Consider the following 19,853-nt stretch of genomic DNA (forward strand, 5'->3'; position numbering starts at 1 on the left):
GACTCTCCGTACCCCAGCAACTAAAGGGTTAAGGCCCCACCACAGCAGGGTGCAGACCCTGAGTGCTATTTTGAATGCCACTCCTGCCTGTGCCATGGGAACCTGCACCCTGACCCACGCTTGCCTCGCCCCAGGGCTCCCTCTGCGTGTACAAAGTGCCACTCCCAGAGGACGTGTCCCGGGAAGCCGGCTATGACCCCACCTATGGCATGTTCCAGGGCATCCCCAGCAATGACCCCATCAACGTGCTGGTCCGGGTCTACGTGGTCCGGGTGAGAGTCCCCTCACATCCTTTCCCCAGGCTCCCAGTCCTCCTGCCCAGGAAGGGCTGAAGCAGCTACAGACTGACAGCCCCCAACTGGAAGACACCAGGGAGGTCAGCTGGTCTAGTGCCATCCTTTATAGAGGAGGAAGCCAAGGCCCAGAGAGGGTCAGGGACTTGCCCAGGGTCACACAGCAAGTCTCTGGTCCGTGCTCCTGCCCCTCACTGTCATGGGACCATCAGGGAGAGGGGCAGGGACACTGGAAGATGAAGGTGCCCAGACCCTGCTCAGGAGCACCCCTCCCATCCCAGGCCACGGACCTGCACCCCGCAGACATCAATGGCAAAGCCGACCCCTACATCGCCATCCGGCTAGGCAAGACTGACATCCGTGACAAGGAGAACTACATCTCCAAGCAGCTCAACCCCGTCTTTGGGAAGTAAGGCCTCCTGGTGTCCCACTTCCACCCTGCCCCGACTTCCCCAGAGCAGACCACCTCCTACTCCACCCTACCCCAGCCCAACCCTCGACCCTTCTCCCAACCCTGTCCCACAAGGTCCTTTGACATTGAGGCCTGCTTCCCCATGGAATCCTTGCTGACGGTAGCCGTATACGACTGGGATCTGGTAGGCACCGATGACCTCATTGGGGAAACCAAGATCGACCTGGAGAACCGCTTCTACAGCAAGCACCGCGCCACCTGTGGCATCGCCCAGACCTACTCCACGTGCGTGGGGCGGGGCGGGGCAGGGCACACCTACTGCACCTTGACTCCAAGGACAAGATGCAGACCGTGGGATTCGGGAAGGTGGACATATTATGGTTTCTGTCCCAGCCAGGCCTCCACCCCGACAGGTTCTGGGCTCAGCCTTCAGGGGCCAGGACTGCAGATTGCAAGACAGGGAGAGAGACAGGGGATTCCAGGACAGAGGAAGCAGGATGAGGAGAGAAAAGCGGGCTGGGAGGAGAGGCAGAAGTGCGCTAGGAAGAGTGCGCTGAGGATCTGGCCGCCCTGTGCCACTGCCAGGCTGCGTGACCCTGGGCAAGCCCCTTAGCCTCTTGTGTTATCAGTTTCCTCAGGGAGTCTTTGAAGTTCCGTTGGAGTGGACACGGTGGGGGGATGGTGCAGGCTGCCCTGGGGGAGACTGGATACTCATCCCTGGGACACTGAGCACGTGGGCCGGAGCCCAGGGCAGGAGGGATCAGCCTGCAGCAGCCCTGGTGTGTCAGCTGACCCTAGAGCGCAGGGCAGGGCTCACTTGCTGACACGGAGCAACGGCCAACCTAAGAAAACTGGCCAGGACCATCTACCACCTGGGGATGGTCCAGCCGCACCCTGAGCCCCACCCAGCCCATGTGTCTCCTCCAACAGACACGGCTACAATATCTGGCGGGACCCCATGAAGCCCAGCCAGATCCTGAGCCGCCTCTGCAAGGAGAGCAAAGTGGACGGCCCCCACTTCGGGCCCCCTGGGAGAGTGAAGGTGTCCAACCGCGTCTTCACAGGGCCCTCCGAGATCGAGGACGAGAACGGTAACAGGATGCTGGACAAAGCTACGGGGGTGTCAGAGGCCAAGAAAGGACCCACACTTCCCTGTGGTGGGACCACCCATCCGCTCATCACCCCAGTGTCCCCCTCCTGTCCGCCCAGCCTCCGCCCTTTCTCCCCATCCCACACAGCGCTTGCCCATTTGTCCCCTTCACTCTCTCCCCCAGCATCCCTGTAGGGTAGGGAGGTTCTCCTCATTCTGCAGATGAGGAAACCGAGACCCAAAGGGTTTCAGTGACTTGCCCAAGGCCACTCAGTTCTTACAAGGCAGAGTGAGGGCATAGACCCAGGTCGGTCTGGCTCTCCCCACACTTTTGGCCCCCTGGCATCTCCCAGAGAATCAGCAGGTATCTCTGCCAGGAAACCAGTGCCAACCATCTCCAGGGTGCTGGGACAGGATGTGGGTTTTTCTCTTCCCTGACCTCATAGCCCAGAATTCTCTGGTCAAGTTCTCCCAAGCAGAGGAAACCCAAGGACACAGGCTTTTCTGGGCCCATGAGGCAGCTGAGAGCTTGGGCAATCCACATCTCCCTCTGTGCCTCAGTTTCCCAACAGTAAACTGGAGATGGGGCCTCTCTGTGCCCCTGAGTCCCTGGCCCAGCACAGGTCTCTTGTTCTGCTGAGCTCGTGTGTGAGCTCTCCACCGGTACCCACAGGGCAGAGGAAGCCCACGGAAGAGCACGTGGCACTGTTGGCCCTGAGGTACTGGGAGGACATCCCCCGCGTGGGCTGCCGCCTGGTGCCGGAACATGTGGAGACACGGCCGCTGCTCAACCCTGACAAGCCGGGCATCGAGCAGGTGACTGGCCTGGCCGGGATCTGAGGTTCTTTGGTATTTGGGATCAGGGAGTCCCAACCTGGGTCCGTAAAAACAGATCCTCATGCTATTCACTGCGTTCCCCTCATACGCACACACCATGGCCCTTCGCCATAACTTCCAGGGTTCGAGTCTTAACTTTTTGTGAGAATTACATCATCTCAGATGGAGACCTAGGGTATCTCCCTCAGAAGCTGCCACTGGCTATTGGTGACGTCATAGGAACTGCTGGCATCCAAGGATGAAAACTGATGAAATGGGTCCTGACAGAACAAAGGTTGGGAGGGAGAGGAGAGCTGGCCTTGCTGGGCAGAGGGAGGATTCCGTGAGACCTGCCACACCTCCCTCCTCAGGGCCGCCTGGAGCTGTGGGTGGACATGTTTCCCATGGACATGCCGGCCCCCGGGACGCCTCTGGACATCTCCCCCCGGAAGCCCAAGAAGTGAGCTGCTCGGGCCCAGCACCCCTCCCTCCCTGCCCCCCAAAGGCATCCTTCCTGTAGGAGGCTCCAGGCCCAGGTCTCCCTAGTCAGTCCCGTGTGGCCTTGTTGGGGGAACAGAGCAACCCATCAAGAGGGCTGTGGTGCCTGCCCTGGCCGGGTCCCCTTTGCTGCAGCAGGGGCCACACCTCCGTGGCGAAGTCAGTGAGGGCCATGAGTTCACACCGGCACGCTCCGGCAGACTTTGTCCTCACAGACCCACTCCTCCACGTGCGTGCACACACACAGCGTCCCCGTGGGTTCCCACACACACACCCACAAGACACAGAAGCCCTGAGAGCCTGCTCTGCTCCCTGACAGTCCCCACTCCAGGCTGTTATTCAGCTCTACCAAGTTTTATTTAAAGCATCTGCTGATGAGATGCACAGGGCGAGTGCCCGGAAGAGGCGGGAGGGTGGGATAGTGGGGAGTACTGGGTCAGGAGCTATGCCACCTGTCTCTCCTAGTTGACACTGGCCAGGTCACTTTGCCTGCCTGGTCCTCAGTTTTCCCATCTGTAAAGTGGCTGCAGTCACTGCCAGCACTGGCCTCAGCGCCTGCAATCAGGGCCAAGTGCGTAGGCCTATGAAGTTGCACAGGACCCCACGCTTATTTCAAGACGGCAGTCTTAAAATTCTTAATGATTTTTAACAAAGGACCCACGTTTCCATTTTGCACTGGACCCCGCAAATTATACAGCCCATTCTAGCTGGCATAGTCTCCAGGTGGGACCCTGAGTCTGCTGTTCCAGGGCCCGCCACCAGGGGACACCCCAACCCGTTATGTCTCCAGGACTTGCAGTCTAGGACAGAACTCCAAGAGCCACAATCCAGTCAATTTTTAGTAGCTGACTCAACCTCACTCCTAAAGGTTGAGAGGTAACTACCTCATTTATCATGACAATTACACTTCAAGGGGAAAATCCCCTTTGGGGACAAGGATGTAAAGGAAATCAGGTTCCACGGTGGTCCACAGCCAGCTGCTGGGCTTAAGTGTGAACTTTTATTAGAGCTGGAGTGGAGCTTCCGGCCCCTGGAGATGGGGGATCTTGCTCTTGACTCTCCAAGCCTCACTTCAGCCACGCCCGCACCCCCCTGCACCCCCCACGCCCTCCCCTGCAGCCTGGGCAGCCTCTCCGAGGCCTGAGTCAGCCTCCCTGCCCAGAGTGTGCTCTGGGTCCTGGCATTCCAGCCCAACTGGCTCTCCCCCAACCTGGCTCTCCTCATAAGAGCCATGCTGGCTGGGGGACCCTCTTCTCTCAGCCAGGTGCCCCCATGTCTCCCCTTCCCCTCAGCTTCTCCCCACATCTGCTCCCTCAGCCCCAGCCTGACCCAGGCCCCATGCCCACCCCAAGTCCCCAGGACTTGTCCCGGTCGTCTCATCTCCAGCCCCATCCTAGCCCCAAGACCCTGGAGAAACCCCCCCGCAGGCTGCTAATCAGCCCCTCCCCCTGCCCAGGTACGAGCTACGGGTCATCGTGTGGAACACAGATGAAGTGGTCCTGGAGGATGATGACTTTTTCACTGGGGAGAAGTCCAGTGACATTTTCGTGCGGGGGTGGGTGAGCGGTTCCCCGGCTGGGAGGGGGCTGAGCTGGGTGAGCCCACCTTCCTGCGAGGCAGGAGAGGAGGGAGAGGAGGGAGAGGACAGGGGGGCTGTGGGTGGAGAGAGCCCCAGGTGTGGCCACAAGTCTGGAGCAGGCGACGATGCTCCACAGGTGGCTGAAGGGCCAGCAGGAGGACAAGCAGGACACGGACGTCCACTACCACTCCCTCACGGGCGAGGGCAACTTCAACTGGCGCTACCTGTTCCCCTTCGACTACCTGGCTGCCGAGGAAAAGATTGTCATCTCCAAGAAGGAGTCCATGTTCTCCTGGGACGAGACTGAATACAAAATCCCCGCGCGGCTCACCCTGCAGATCTGGGACGCCGACCACTTCTCCGCCGACGACTTCCTGGGTGCAAGGCTGGGACCGGAGCAGAGCGGGCAGGGGAGGGGGAGGCAGGTGCAGGGTGAGCCCGGCCCAGGTTTGGGGGTGCGGTCAATAGTACCGGATGTCAGAGCTGACTCTGAGGTCGCCACAGGGGCCATCGAGCTGGACCTGAACCGGTTCCCGCGGGGCGCGAAGACGGCCAAGCAGTGCAGCATGGAGATGGCCACGGGGGAGCTGGACGTGCCCCTGGTTTCCATCTTCAAGCAGAAGCGTGTCAAAGGCTGGTGGCCCCTCCTGGCCCGCAATGAGAATGATGAGTTTGAGCTCACGGTGGGCACCGCTACTGCTGGGCAGGAGGCAGGGCTGGGCCAGGCCAGGGCGCTGGGGGCCTGGCACCTAACCCGGGCACCGGGACCATTCTGTTCCTCTCTGCAGGGCAAGGTGGAGGCAGAGTTGCATCTACTCACTGCCGAGGAGGCGGAGAAGAATCCAGTGGGCCTGGCCCGCAATGAACCTGACCCCCTGGAGAAACCCAAGTGAGTGCTCTGCCGGCCAGGCCCCTGCCGCGCTAGTCCTGGGGGCACTGGAACAGGAAGGAGGTGCCAGAACCTTCTGGTCTTCTTGCCCTCCACTCTGTGGGCACCTCTGCCCTCTCTGTCCCTTCCTAGGCCACAGCCTCATTGCAGGGGAGCCTCCTCCCTCCTCCCCTTCTCCCCAAAATCCACACCTCCCTCTGAGCCAGAGCATGGGCTACGAGTACAGGAAAGCGGCACCTCTCCCAGGGAAGGCCCCACTTAGCTGAGTCAAACGCTCTTCCTCGTTTTTGCCAAAGACAAACAGCTGCAATGGTGGACTCTGGGGCCCCAGGCAGCCTTCATGGCTGGTGGGGTGCCTGGAACTAGGAACTCAGCCAAGGGTCGGCCCCCATCTTGGCCGGGGCCCTCACCACACCCCAGCCCTCATCTTCTGTGTCCTTCCTCCGTGCTGCCTCTGCTCCCCTTGCTGCTCCAGCCGGCCCGACACGAGCTTCTTCTGGTGCCTGAACCTCTCAAGTGTGCCCACTTCTTCCTGCGGCCCACGTGTCACTGGCTGCTCCTCAACCTGCTGCTGCCCACACTGCGGCTCCTCCTCGTCGCCCTTTTCCTCTACTCTGTGCCTGGCTACCTGGCCAAGAAGACCCTTGGGGCCTGAGCCCAGCATCCTACTGGGTCTGGTACTCCTCCCTTCCTCCTGGACCTAGGGCTTATGAGCTGGGCAGCATGTGGAACACACACACACACACACACACACACGCAAGTGCACACACAAGTATGCCCACAAGTGCACACATAAGGATACAGACAGCAACTTGTAAGCTTTCAAACAGTATCATAGACTCAGAACTGCAAATAACTGTCTTGCATGTTCACGTATTAGGCCAGAGAGGAAAAGGAAATTGCCCAAGGTCACCTAGCCATCAGGGTAGAGCTGGGATTCAGCCTCAGTTTTCAAACTGCCAATCCAGTGTCCTTCGCACTACACCACTCCCTCTCCCAGCGACAATCGGGACAGACTCTAACCCAGTTCCACTGGCAGAAAGAAGTTGAGCTATGGACGGGAAAGGGGAAAGGCTCTGGCTGGGATTAGCCACCAAGTCCTGAATAGTGTCCGCCAGTACCCTCCTCCCAACCCCGAGCCCTTTCCTGCCCTGCAGGACAGTGAGTATCTCCATCCCATTCAAACATCTTAGTAACAAGCACATGAGGGCACAGCTCGGTGCCAGGCGCTGGGCTGAGAGCTTCCCATGCACTTTCTCACGTCACCCTTTTACCAACCCCGGAGGTGGGGGTCTACCATTAACCCCGTGGTACAAGTGAGGAATCTGAGGCTCGAAGAGGTGCCTAACTTGCCTGTCACCGCTGGGACTAGAGACCGGGCGCCCTGCGCCCACACCCCTGTTCTGCAGCCCCATCTGCGCTGAAAGGCTCTGGAGGGTGTGGTCCATGTCCTCCAGGAGCAGGAGGAATTTGAAGAAGCATATTCAATACTTTGATTTTCCATCTTGACATTTTATAGAACCTGTTGTTTTTGTAACACAGTCAACAGAATGTAAGCTCAACAAGCCCTTCTGGGCTAGGCGGCCCTGCAGAAGGTAGAATAGCGATCCAGCCCTGACGGTGGGCAGGTCGGGGTGAGGGTGGTGTATGCCCCACCGGGGCCCCTCACACCCCTGGCAGGACCTGGTGGGGACAGAAGCAGAAAGGGGGAGAGGTTGAGAAACACCGATCTCACTGAGAACATGGGGCAGCACTGGACTGTATACAAGGAACCGCTCAATAGGGGAGCTTTCTAATAATCGGAACTGCCTGCAGTGCTGCGGCCGCCTCTTCAAGCATTGACCTGCCATCACTGCGAGGGTGCGGGAGGTGTGATGGCTGCCCAGCTGCCAGAAATGCCGTCTAGGCCGCGGGAGGAGATGGGGCACCAGAGGGTCCTGCAAAGAGGACAGGGAATGCAGGCAGCAAACCTGGTGCTCAGAGGTGGGCTCAAACCCTCCCTCCAGCACTCAGTACTTTGGGGACTCAGTACTCTTGGGGTCTAGTAAGGCTGAGGGGATGGGGTGCCTTGGAGATGCCACCAACTGACCAAGACTCTCCCTCCCCCAGCCGGCCCGACACGGCCTTTGTCTGGTTCCTCAACCCCCTCAAGTCCATCAAGTACCTCATCTGCACGCGGTACAAGTGGCTCATCATCAAGATCGTGCTGGCACTGCTGGGGCTGCTCATGCTGGCCCTCTTCCTCTACAGCCTCCCCGGCTACATGGTCAAGAAGCTCCTAGGGGCGTAAAGGCCCCGGGGCCTCCCTGCGCTCCCCTCCTGGGCCTGGGCATTTGCCCCTCCTCTGGCATGGAGGCCTCAGGTCCCTTCCTCAGGGGACTTTGTCCTGCTGTCTGGGCTGGTGACACCCCCCTCCCTGCCTGTCCTCACCACCTCAAGTCTGCTGCTGGCCCGGTCCCTCCCCTCTGGTCCCTGCCTGCAGGGTGGGGAGTGTGGGAAGGGGTGGGGGCCTGCCCCACCTTGCTGAGGCTCCAGAGGAAGCCACCCCAAATCCTCCCCAGGGCTTCCAGTAGAGCTTGAAAGCGTTAACAAAATTAACTGAGAATCGAGAATCACATCATGGGCCAGTGCCCAGGGCTTTCAAAAGAGTTAATGAGCAAAAAGTATCACCCTCCCCTCCCCCAGACATAATCTTGCAAGGGCAGCCGACACTAGCAGTCTTGGCTCTGCAGAAGTGCGCCAGATCCCTCGCACTAATCCCGCGGGCGGGCTGCTTTCCCGGCCGCTCCACTCGGCAGCCACAGCCCTGGGTGCACAAGCCCAGTCCCTGCCCAGCCTGTGGGTCCTGATGGCTTTCCAGAGCTTCCTCAGCCCAGGCTAGCGCTCGCAAGCCTGGACGTCCACGCCTGGACGCCCGTGCCCCCCTACCCGCCTGGCCCCTTCAGGGCTCACCCTTCCGGCCCTCCAGGGGCTGCCTGGAGTTTGCTTGAAGTGCTGCCCCCCTGCCTGCGTGAGCTGGGTTTCTCTTGGCTGTTTTTCCTTTCTCGAGTGGTGATTTTTCTCTTAATAAAAGAAATCAAACACTGAGCTGACAAGGCTGCAGTTGTCCAAGTGGGGGGACTGATGGGGGCCGGGGTGCAGGGTTGGCTGGCAAACTCAGTACAGGATGGACCCCTAACACTTTGGGGGGCCTTGTGGCCCAGGGTTCAATGTGGGCCTAAGGTACAGGGCCGTCTGCCCAGGCTGCCCACAGGAAGAGCCTCACACCACAGCCCAGGGGGCCCCAAAAGCTCACTAAAGGGTCCTGCAGGCCCAAGGACAGTCTGCAGGCACAGACCCCGAAATGGCCCAAAGCTCCAGCCGCCACCTGCAGACACCAACTTCCCCCAAAAGCAAGAAGGGAGCCCCGTGCCACGGGCCCTGTCCCACAGCTACAAGCCTGTTGTCAAACCACAATCTGAGGCTGGGGACAAAGTCCCCTCGTGACACAGAGGTGGGGATAGGGGCCCGTGTCTCACCTGACCTCTTTAAAGAGATTCAGACACAACTTTTTAAAGACTTTAATCATGCCTGCAGGATACAAGTAACTCCTCTTGTCAACTTATCTTGACAGGCCCGACAACAGCAGCTCTGGAAAACCCAGGGAGTGGGCCCAGGCAGCTCCCCAGGAGATGCCACCTCTGGCACCAACGCCGATACCAGTGTCGGCCCTAACATGACAGCCTTTCGAGGTCTGGCTCTATTTTGTGGGGACCCGGAACACCTCAGTCGGAGGAACTTGCAGTTCAGAGTTTATCTGGAAAAGAGTAAAGGTCATGACACTTCCCCCAGGGTCCCCCTGCCACAGGCCTCCAAATCCTTGGGAGCACTTCCTCCCCCAAACACTTCCGGCTGCCTGGGAAAGCCCGCAGCCTGCCTTCCTCCGAAGCCAAGACCTGGGCTCCTCGTCTGGCTTCTGCTCCAGCTCGTCAGGCTCCGGTAATGTTCTTAACCTTCCCCTCTGATCCATTCTCTTGAACCCTCCCCTCCCCTCTTCACCTGCCCACCCTAGCCCCAGTCTGGCCCTGTGCTTCCCCCCTCCTCCCCATCCTCTTGCCCACAGTGGCCTTGAAGGAAGTATGGACCATACGGTTCCCAAACATCTGAGTCCTGTCTCGGGCCAAGAGGCCATCGTGACCCCCCGGCTCACCACATCCCCCCCTCACGTGTGGCCTGGGGCCTGAGACCTCACGGGCCACACATCCCCAGTGCGTGGGCGTGTGGCTGGCCTCAGCTGATGACGGAGGACCTGCGCTCAGCCCCGTGTTACGACCTTAAGCACCACGTGGAGGATCCCACAGGAGCAGAGCAGAGCCAGCAACTGTGTTGCCAATGGACTCTTACCTGTGGAGCGGACGGGGAGATCCTTCCTCCTGCCAAGCCATGGGGAAGTTGCCCCGACTGTCACTGGAGCAGGCACGACTGGGGGCCAGGGCATATCTGCCCCAGTTGGAACCTCCCTTCCCCATGTCACATCCTAGGCCAGACACCCAGGGCTGGCAGAGAGGGAAGAGTCTGCCCTCTGGGCAAGTTACAGAGGCGCTGAGTTTCGATTCTCCTTTTTGTGAAAAAGGGGGAGAATCACTTCCGCCCTATCTGCCTCACAGACTGGTTGTTAGGGACCAAAGAAGGAAATTCATGTGGAAGGGCTCTGTAAGCTGGGAGGCCAGCACTGCCTCTAAGAGCCATCCAGCAAGCAGCCGGTGCTGAAAACGATGGGCATCAAAGGGACACTATTACAGCCCGCCCGCATCTCAAAGCTCCCACGCCTCGCGGCAGGGTGGGGGCAGGGGTGACGCCTCACTTCCTAGTATCTCTTCCTGTCCCAGGGCCTCTCCCAACGTCCCGCCTCCCCTCCCTGCAGGGGCTCGTCACCCACCTTGGAGTCTAGATACTGTTGCAGCAGCTGCTGGAGCTCTGTGTTCTGCCGTTCCAGAGAACTGTTTTCTATCAGCAGCTCGGCCCTCTGGGTCAGGACGAGGCTTTGGGCAGAAAAATCGGTTAGCGGCCCATTGAATCCTCCATCCTCTATCAAGTAAGGGCCAGGGGCTCTGCATTTCTATCTGGTTGGAGGTGGAAGAGGACCCCAGAAGTCTCGCCCACCAGAGCAGCCCTCCCGCCCTGAATGAGCCAGGCCAGCGGGAACAGAACAGGGAGGGCGGGGCCAGAGGGCTCCTCCCCCAACACTACCGCCCCCCAACAGGAGTTGCCCTTTGGCAGCTTTTCTCTCCAAGAGTTCACGGGACAGGGAGGCGCCAAATGTGGCCGCTCCAAGCAGCATCCTTCTCCTACCTGTCTGCCCGGCTCCCTCCTCCTCCTGGGCCATGATATACACACGTACTGGTACTTCTCCAAGGCTGTGTAGAGGGCGTCCCAGAGGTTCAGGGTGGTGGCAGGGATAACCGTGGTCAGGGCCTTCCAGTACGCGGAGTCCTTTGAGTCGTCTCGCACAACCTTCAGCAGCTTCACTGGTGCCCGAAAGTCCCTGAAGGTTGAGAGCGCTGGTACCATCCTCTCCGCCTGGCGTCATCCAGGCCCCCGAGCAGGGCCCATCACAGTGCCTGCACCTCGCAGACTTACTGCCTTTCCACCTGTCACCTTCCCACCCAGCTATACAAGTTCATCAGCTCGTGGAAGATTCTCAGAAAGAACACCCGCTTATCATCAATGTTCCTGATTCCTGGTGCCATTGTCACCTTTGTGAAAGCATCACTGGAGTTTCATCCACCCGCTTTCTCTCCATCAGTTTACCTCACTGGCTTTATAGCTTATTACTCTGCCTATTTCTTCCACAAATGTAGCAAAGCAGCTCTCAAAATGTATCTCCTCTCCATCCCCTCTAGGATAGGCCTTATCCAGGCTGTTCCCTCCCACCTGGACAAACCTTCCCACCCCTGTCCTTGCATCCAGCAGCAGCCCCTCCCTGCCGCCAACGTGATCTTTCTAAAATGCAAGTCTACTCAGGGCTCCCCCATGGCTTAAGATCCTTTTCTGGCTCCGGTCCACTACAGGGTAAAGACCAAGACCTTGGGCAATTTGGCTAAGGCTCTCAAGATCTGGCCTGGCTCCTCTACCCAAGCCGGTCCCACTCCTCAGATCCTTGACACTCCAGCCATACCTCTTTGTCATGATTCTTGAACCAGGCCTTTCCCTGTGCTGTGACATCCTAAAATGCCCTTCGCCCCCCACTTTGTCCACCGAGGAAAACCCAGTTCTGGTGCCATTTCCTCCTAAAGCCCTCTCTGATATGCCAGATGGAGGTGACCACTTCCCCTGAGCAACATGACACTTCCATATGCTTTGACCATTGTTCTGATCACAAAGTGTTCTCCCCATGGGGCCTTCACACACAGCAGATCCCAACAGATATTCGTTGAATGAATGAATGATGAATGAAAACATGCAAATCGCTTCTACACCCACTTCTTTCATTGTAATGTCCGTGGATTCCTCTCACCCTCCTTCCAGACATCCTTCAACTCACTCCCCCCAAGTTCTGGCTCAGCAGCCTCTTCTCCCATCCCTGGCATCTGTTGGGCCCCCATCCCATCCAGCTTCCCCAGTTCTCAGGCAAGCCCTCCAGCAACACAGCCCACCTGGGTTTCCTCAGACCCGTGACAAAGGCCTCCAGAATCTTGAGAACATCGTTGGGGTGGATGAGCTGGGGAGAAGGCGGGGGCTGCTTCTCCTGTGGCTCCCGGTCCACAAGGCTTCCCTCCTTCTCTCCCTGGGGGTCCAGCTTCTCCAGTGGTGATACGAGGCTTGTTCGCTCCTGTAGGGGAGACACAGATGCCAGGGGTTGATCTGGACAAAGGTGCAAGGGTAACCATGGCTGGAGGTACGCAAGCATGAGTGTATGAGGACAGAAAGAGGAAAAACGGAGAAAAGTTTACAGAAAGTTACAGAAGTTAAGGAAAAGATGCAGAGGGAGGCATTTACACAAAGAAAGAAATAGTGAGGAAAAAGAATGGGGAAGAAGGAAGATGGGACCAGGGAGAGGCACATAAGGAGCTTCAAAACAGTGATAATGTGGGAATTCCCTGGTGGTCCAGTGGTTAGGACTCAGTGCTTTCACTGCGGGGACCCTGGTTCGATCCCTGGTCAGGGAACTAAGATCCTGCATGCCATGTGATGCAGCAGAATTAAAAAAAAAAAAAAAAACACACACAACAGTGATAATGTTCTATTTCTAAATTCAGTTAACAGGTGTTCATTTTATCGATATTCATAAAGCTTGTATGATAAAAATATCCTCTTGGCTCATAATACAAATTAAATTTTAACTTTTTAATTTTAAAAAGTCCTCCTACTCCTGCCTTGCAGTTCATTCAGTTTACTTCCCACAGGCAAACCAATGTTATCAGTTCCTTATATATCCTTCCAAAGAAATATATATACATATAAGCACACACACACTTTCACTTTTTCTTCCCATTTTTACATGAATGATACTCTACTACATACATAGTAGAGTTCCACATACCAATAAACCTTAGCTTTTCACATAAATACATAAAGAACTTTCTTGTTCTTTTTTTTTACAGCTGCATAGTATTCCATTGTGTAGATGCACCATATATTAATCAATTCCTTAATGATGAAAATTTAGGTCATTTCCAATCTTTTGTCATTTCAAACAGTGCTGCGATGAATAAGCTATGATAAACACATCGTTTCAACTGTATCGAGTATATCAATAGACTAACATCCTAGAAGAGGAATCACAGGGTGAAGTGTACTATACGGTTTTGTAATCAATCCTGCCAAGCTGTCCTCCACAGAGTCTGCAACAATTTACACCCACACCAGCAAATTATGAGCATGACCAGTTCCCAAATCTCAGCCATCACTATGTGTTATCAAACTTGCAGATTTTTGCCAACCTGACAGATGAAAATGGAATTTGAGCACTTTTAATTTGTATTTCTCTTAATACAAGAAAGCCTGATTATATTTTCATATGTTTAAAAGTTTTTTTTTTTCAAAGACCAGGTAATCATTTTATTTTTCTATTCCTGACACTCAAATTCATAGGGGATGAAAAGACAATAGAACATAATCAAAATAACACACAAACACAATTCAAGAACCTTTAACCAACTATTATAGCTGTTCTTTGTAAAATACATAAAAGTAAACAGAAATATCTTTATATAAATTAATGCTTAACAATCTGTATACACTGTAAAACAATTGTTAAAATTCACACTAAGATACTAGTGCAAGCAGTGGTGTACAAAAGTGCAAACAAGGTTAGTGATGAAGAACTTATCACCGACTTACCACTTCAACATACTCTGCATTCACTCAAATACTGAAGGCCTCACCACGGAAAACACTTTGATCACTTTTAAAGTTATGTGACTGTATTCACCCTGAGTGCTCTTGCCTCAGTATGGCAACTGATTACGAGTCCAGGTTAGGAGCAGCACCAGGGAATCCAGAAACCCACGTGAAGTTGGCCATTCTGATGTGAATCTTTATACTTGATAATGAAAACAATTTCAAGGACAACTTGTATGTCAAAAACTGTAGAACTGTCACCTCCCTTTTCCCCCAAATATTTAAAACTAAAATTAAATCTAATTCCCCTGCTTCATTTAAAATACACGCTGAAGAAGAATTCATCCACTCCAGTGCGGCTTTTCCACAGATAATAATTCTGCATGAAATAACTCAAAAACCTTTCCCATTTCTGTCCTAAAATCTATTTGGGGTGGGGGCACTCCTGACACAAAGTTTACTTTGAATAAATTTGCTTACTTTACTGTGGTTACTTTGGATTCTATTTGAAAGTGTGGTCAAAGCCCAGAACAATCAATCAGAGGTATTAAATATATTAGCTACTTAATGTTCTAAATTATGAGGACAAAAATTAGCTAGTTCAAAACTGCATCTTCAGTAGACTCTGTAGATTCCCTTTATACTCAGGGATATTTTTATCCAGGTGTGGGCTGGGGGTATGTGAGGGGGAACGGTTACAGGGTTCAAGAGTAGAAACATGGTTTTAACAAAATCCCAATCACTTTACATAGAGGCACAGTCCTATATTTCTAAGAGCTTGTTCTCTTTCTTTTCTTTTTTCTCTTTATCTTTCTTTCTTTCTTTTTTTTTTTTTTTTTTTGGTTAAAAGCACTAATTTGCATTTCAAAAGGACAATGATGGAAATGACCAGAAATCAATATGGAGCTTTGAGAATTTAGTCCTTAATTGAAGATATACTGTTTTCTGAACTCTTAACTATTACCAAAAAAAAAAAAAAAAAAAAATTTAAAGGTTTATAGAAAACCTTTAATTCCCTATTAGTTTTGCACCCAGAAATTTATATTTGCTAATCTCTATTTTTCTCATGCTCTCTTGGAGACTTTTTGAAGCTTCACCAACTTTTACATATGTTTCAAATGATCCAAACAGGGACTTCCCTGGCAGTCTCCACGATTCCAGTGCAGGGGACATGGTGATTCCTGGTCGGGGAACTAAGATCCCGCATGCCGCATGGCATGGCCAGAAAAAAAAAAAATCCAAACAATATACTCTAAATAAAATCAACACAAGATTTTCTGAGAGACTTCCTTTTATATTAGCTATTTTCAATGTACTCTGGTCAAAATTTATTTGGCAATAGAAGCCTTGCAAACTTCAGTCATGTAAGTGACTAATAAGACTGAAATGCCACGTTGAGTCACAGACCAAGTACAGTTTCAGAAAATGTAAACCTGTCTCCTGAAACTCTCAAATCATGTCAACTAGAGGTATTCTGTTTTTAACGATGGAACTTGTGAAAATGTTGGGTTAATCAAATCATTTTGCAGAAGGCAAGAAACACTATTATCACAGCTATTACTCTATTTTAATGATTTATAAGTAGCTTATGTGCTGGAAAGCACTACACAGAAGTGTGAGCCAGTTGAAAACTAAAGAAAAGAAACAACGTTCTGTGTATACGTTGTAAACCACAGTAAGTCTGTATATGTACACAGGCACACAAAACAAATCTACGCAGGCAATATCTGAATTCATACTTCTTTGGCACTCAAGGATACTGGGTCAACTAAGCCAATGGTGAAGAATATTTTTTCATATGCTTTAGGAAATATCTGTGCCCCAATTTTTAAAAATGCTATAATCTTCGATCTAAAAATTCACGAAGATAAACTGGAATCCATCAATTTAAACAGTTACACAAAACTATAATTAACAGCAGTCATTGAAACAGGTGTGAGGTTAAGAATCTCTTCTTTAAAAATATAAAAGCCAGCTGAGGCCCTCTATTTTTAGAGTTTTGGACTTAAGATTTTAAAACATCTTTTGAACACTTCCTGATTTATATGGAATCCAATCTTAGCTTGTATACAATAGTGTTAATTACATTTTCACACTTTACAGTGGGAGGAACAAAATTAACCTCTATGTCCCCAATACTACCATTTACCCAAAAAATACTCCGCAAATGTACACACTTGCACAGGCACATACGGAGTATATGTTTTCCCCATGTGCTTTTACTGCTTCTTGGCATTCTCTTAACTTGCTTCTTCTGAAGGAAGCAGTGACTCAGTGTATATGCTCTGAGGAGATCTCAGAGCTAGATGGTAAGCCCAGTGGCTGGGGAACACTGAGGCCCATCTCCCTCAAGCTGGCAGGAAAGTACAGATTCATTTCCAGAGGTTCAGGCCATAAGACTCTTACATCATTGGGAAAATATCCACAGTTTAGCTGTGGTCCACAAGGTGACTTTGTTCCTTTGATCCCAGTGACAGACCTAGAATGAGAGTTCTGAAACAAGATATTTTGTACCAGAAAGCAAATCCCCTCTAGAGAAACCAGTAAGCTTTTTCCTTTATACCAATTTATAACACAAATAATTAACTTCTCAATTATCACAATAGATACTAGGAAATACTTGAAGAAAGGCATGTCCCTGTAAATTTTGAAAAGATACCAACTACAAGAAGCAGTTACTTTTAATAAGGCTTAATTCTGTTTAGTCAAGACATTAAAAATGAGTACTTTAAACATATCTGGCAGAATAAACCAAGAGGCTGAAATATCATTTGCTACTTTTCCCATGGTGCTACTGATGTTTCTAGGCAGGGAGAAAGCTTTTTTATTTTCGTTTAGAAGGAAGCTGAAAGTGAAATAGAACAGGTGAATTCCTAAAACCAAATGTCATGGTGAAATGACCTTGTTGGTTTAGCTAACTGGTAATTGCTTCCAGGCATGTCCTTCAATCCTTATTTGCTTCATATATTACATTATTGATGACAGAAGGGACTACAGTAACTCTGATTTGGACAGTAGCTAGAGAAAACACTAATTCTGATATTAAAATCACTCTTGATGGAATTGGAGCAATCTATTCTCAATGGAATTGGTTAAATATACTATAAAACCTTGGTTTATGACAAAGAGAGGAAATCTTAAGCTTGACAGTCTTTAAAAATAAATATTTGGCACTTGTCTTTCAGCTAATTATGGGAATCTCCGACATATGGAAAAAAAAGAACTCAATTTCTTAGGAAATTAAAATGCTTTAAAAAGCTAACTAAAACCTTATTAGAAAGTCTATCAATGAGGCTTGCAGACACTATCACGTGGCAAGCACTGTGTCTAAAAACAAAAGCCTTTCGTGCTATAAAGTGAGAGCTAGCTGAGAATAACTAAAAAAAAAATAAAATTAAATATATGGATTCATTTTCTTTCCACCAAGAAATAAAATATGCCAAAAATGCAAAAGAGCTGTAGGATAGGAGCAAAATCCCCAAACATCTCCGTGACAAATGAAGCAGAATAGGCTCTTTTTCCTCAGATGCAGGTCTCCACGATGAAACTGCGCACAAGACCCTACTTGTCGTTTGCCCTGGAGAGTACCATTAAGTATAAAGAGACTGGGGAGTACCTCTAAATGTGGGGAGACTGCTGCCTGTCACTACTTTTGGTGAAGAGGCACAGAACGCCAAACCGGGCGCCAGTAAGCCGGAGCACTTCAGAATCAGACAACTGGAATGGGCCTATCAAACCGAAAATTAACCTTGGGTCGTACCAGAAGCTGTGTTTTTCTGCAGAAGGCCGATCCCACAGGGCCTAGGACATGGACCCCATCAGCACTGGTAATGGTAGTGTTACAGATAAAAATACACATGATTCAGAGATAAATGTGGTATAAGGTGCAACCAAACACAACTTGTCTCCTGGAAAATGCAAAAGCCTCTAGGAACTTAGGCATTATGCTAAATATTCTGAAGCAATCTCCTTTCCCAGTAACCCCCTCATATAGATTATATTAAACATGCAAAATTTCAGAGCATACTAGCCAGATAAGGCACATTAAAATGAAACATTTGCCCAACAAGGATGCCACATATTAGGGTTTGCTTTATTGCATGACGTTTGCATAAGAAAAAATAATGAAAACTGTAAGGCATCATGCAATCATCAATAAGCTAATTATTAACTGTTCACTTAAGATAGATGGACACATAATCTAAAATTTAAAAACTAGTTCCAAAAAAGTACATAAAAAATTTAACATGATGAACTTTTAAATATGGTTTACATTTGTAGTTTCATATTGTTAAAAAATGCTTCAAATGTAGTCTGGAAAGTTGTTCTTTAAAAATGGTGCTGGGGGTAATGTCAGATTATAAACTGTAGAAACTAATTATTTTTATGGAATTAGAAAGCTAACATTGTGATATTCAAGCTTACTAGAATCAGTTTTCAATTCTAACTCAAATTAGGTTGATAAAATATTAATAATCTAAAAAACATCTGTTTTCTAACCAACAAAAGTCTATCGAATTCATGTTATGCATGTTGAGTGATCAAATCTCTGAGTAGGCCTGAATGGTGAGACCTTGAACCGATGAGGGCTGGTGTTAATCAATGTACTGCGCCATCCAGCGGTAGCCTTCTCCATAGCCTTGTCTTTTGAGCACACTACACATGAAAACTTCAAAGGGTCAGGCATTCAGTTCTTTCAGAGACACACTGCCCTTTCCTGTTGTCTGACCATATAAACCAAACATCTCTCACAACCTCTCTTCACTGATGGATTCAGGTCTGTCAATCTTATTCCCAAGAATCAGTATAGGCACATTAGCAACAGTTTCATCTGTCATTAGTGAATCAAGTTCTTCTTTTGATTCTAACAGCCTTTCATGGTCTACACAATCTACAGAAATACAATGCCGTTGATAGCAGGAAGGTAGTTTTTCCACACTCTTCGAGCTTGAACATGTCCACCCAGATCAAAAGTTGTAAAGGTCATGCCAGCAATGGTTAGTTCTTCTGAAGTGGGATGTAACATTGGGACATGTTGTCCAAGTCCGTCATCTTTTAGCATGTGTAGCAATGTTGTTTTTCCCACATTATCCAATCCAAGAAATACCAATTTACCAGTTTTCTTATATAATCCTAAAAACTGTAGCACACTGATGAAACCACTGTAAATCCAGTCAAATATGAAGGACATAGCCAAATCTTATAGGGTCTGCAATTGGAGAGAACACAATTCCTTGCTTGGCGTTGGCCCTACTCACTCTGACACTGAACTGCAAAGAGGGATGGCTGCCGCGGCCCTAGTCCCTAAAAGTTACCTTGTTGCCTCTTCTAGGAGGTGTTTGTTCATATCCCTTGTCTGTTCCATTGACTTGTGGGTCTTTTTCTTATTGGTTTATGAGAGTTCTTTATATAGTAAGGAAATTAGCCCTTAACTGTGATATGAATTAAAAATATTTCCCCCCTCCTGTCATCTGTATCTTAACTTTGCTTATAGTGATTTTTGCTCTACAGAATTTTTTTAATGTAGTCAAATATGTCCTTTTTTTTTTTAATGGCTTCTGTGTTTTGTCTACTCAGCCAACTCTTTTTGGAAGCATATCAGGATACTCACCCTGGGGCTAACAATACTAAAAACATTTTTTAATTCAAGTTTTAATTTTTATATTAAAATTTTATAATATTTTAACATGATGACTTCCTCAAAATAGTCAATTATAATCAAGATAGGTATTAAAAATGGGCCCTGCTTTGCAGGAAAGTGCTACGGATCAAAATATTCAGAACTTGGTGAGCCCAGGTCTCATGTGGCTGAGGCCTGGCTTTGGGGGAAGGCCCTGGAAAAGACTCCTTGGGCCTCAGTAGAAGAACAGCATCTCATCACCAGCCAGCCCTCCCTTTACAAAGACAAAAAGTAATAATAACAAGGGAAATGCTGAGTTAGCTATCCTTGACAC

General features: G+C 50.5%; 2 protein-coding genes and 1 pseudogene across 8 annotated transcripts in view; 1 reads left to right on the forward strand and 2 right to left on the reverse strand.

The window, feature by feature from the left end:
• The window catches only part of OTOF (otoferlin), an 89,036-nt gene extending 81,079 nt beyond the window's left edge, over positions 1 to 7,957 (forward strand). For 2 of the 3 annotated variants that reach the window (XM_036874088.1, XM_036874089.1), the window contains 11 exons: positions 135 to 272; positions 575 to 702; positions 820 to 990; positions 1,636 to 1,796; positions 2,469 to 2,611; positions 2,983 to 3,071; positions 4,566 to 4,664; positions 4,825 to 5,066; positions 5,193 to 5,371; positions 5,477 to 5,577; positions 7,687 to 7,867. In XM_036874088.1, coding sequence (XP_036729983.1) covers positions 135 to 272; positions 575 to 702; positions 820 to 990; positions 1,636 to 1,796; positions 2,469 to 2,611; positions 2,983 to 3,071; positions 4,566 to 4,664; positions 4,825 to 5,066; positions 5,193 to 5,371; positions 5,477 to 5,577; positions 7,687 to 7,867 — 1,632 coding nt within the window. Of the gene's footprint in view, positions 1 to 134; positions 273 to 574; positions 703 to 819; positions 991 to 1,635; positions 1,797 to 2,468; positions 2,612 to 2,982; positions 3,072 to 4,565; positions 4,665 to 4,824; positions 5,067 to 5,192; positions 5,372 to 5,476; positions 5,578 to 7,686 lie in introns of all 3 variants that reach the window. The other variant, XM_036874087.1, reaches the window with a different exon arrangement.
• A 1,158-nt stretch (positions 7,958 to 9,115) lies between these two features.
• Positions 9,116 to 19,853, reverse strand: part of DRC1 (dynein regulatory complex subunit 1) — a 48,124-nt gene continuing 37,386 nt past the window's right edge. For 2 of the 5 annotated variants that reach the window (XM_036874020.1, XM_036874021.1), the window contains exons 13-16: positions 12,213 to 12,388; positions 10,958 to 11,101; positions 10,496 to 10,598; positions 9,120 to 9,373 (exon numbers count right to left, since the gene is read on the reverse strand). In XM_036874020.1, the coding sequence (XP_036729915.1) occupies positions 9,317 to 9,373; positions 10,496 to 10,598; positions 10,958 to 11,101; positions 12,213 to 12,388 (480 nt within the window). In that variant the 3' untranslated portion in view covers positions 9,120 to 9,316. Of the gene's footprint in view, positions 9,374 to 10,495; positions 10,599 to 10,957; positions 11,102 to 12,212; positions 12,389 to 19,853 lie in introns of all 5 variants that reach the window. The other 3 variants (XM_036874019.1, XM_036874018.1, XM_036874017.1) reach the window with 3 other exon arrangements.
• LOC118906461 lies at positions 18,422 to 19,119 on the reverse strand (annotated as a pseudogene).

The sequence above is a fragment of the Balaenoptera musculus genome, chromosome 13, assembly GCF_009873245.2.
Source record: "Balaenoptera musculus isolate JJ_BM4_2016_0621 chromosome 13, mBalMus1.pri.v3, whole genome shotgun sequence".
NCBI lineage: Eukaryota > Metazoa > Chordata > Mammalia > Artiodactyla > Balaenopteridae > Balaenoptera > Balaenoptera musculus.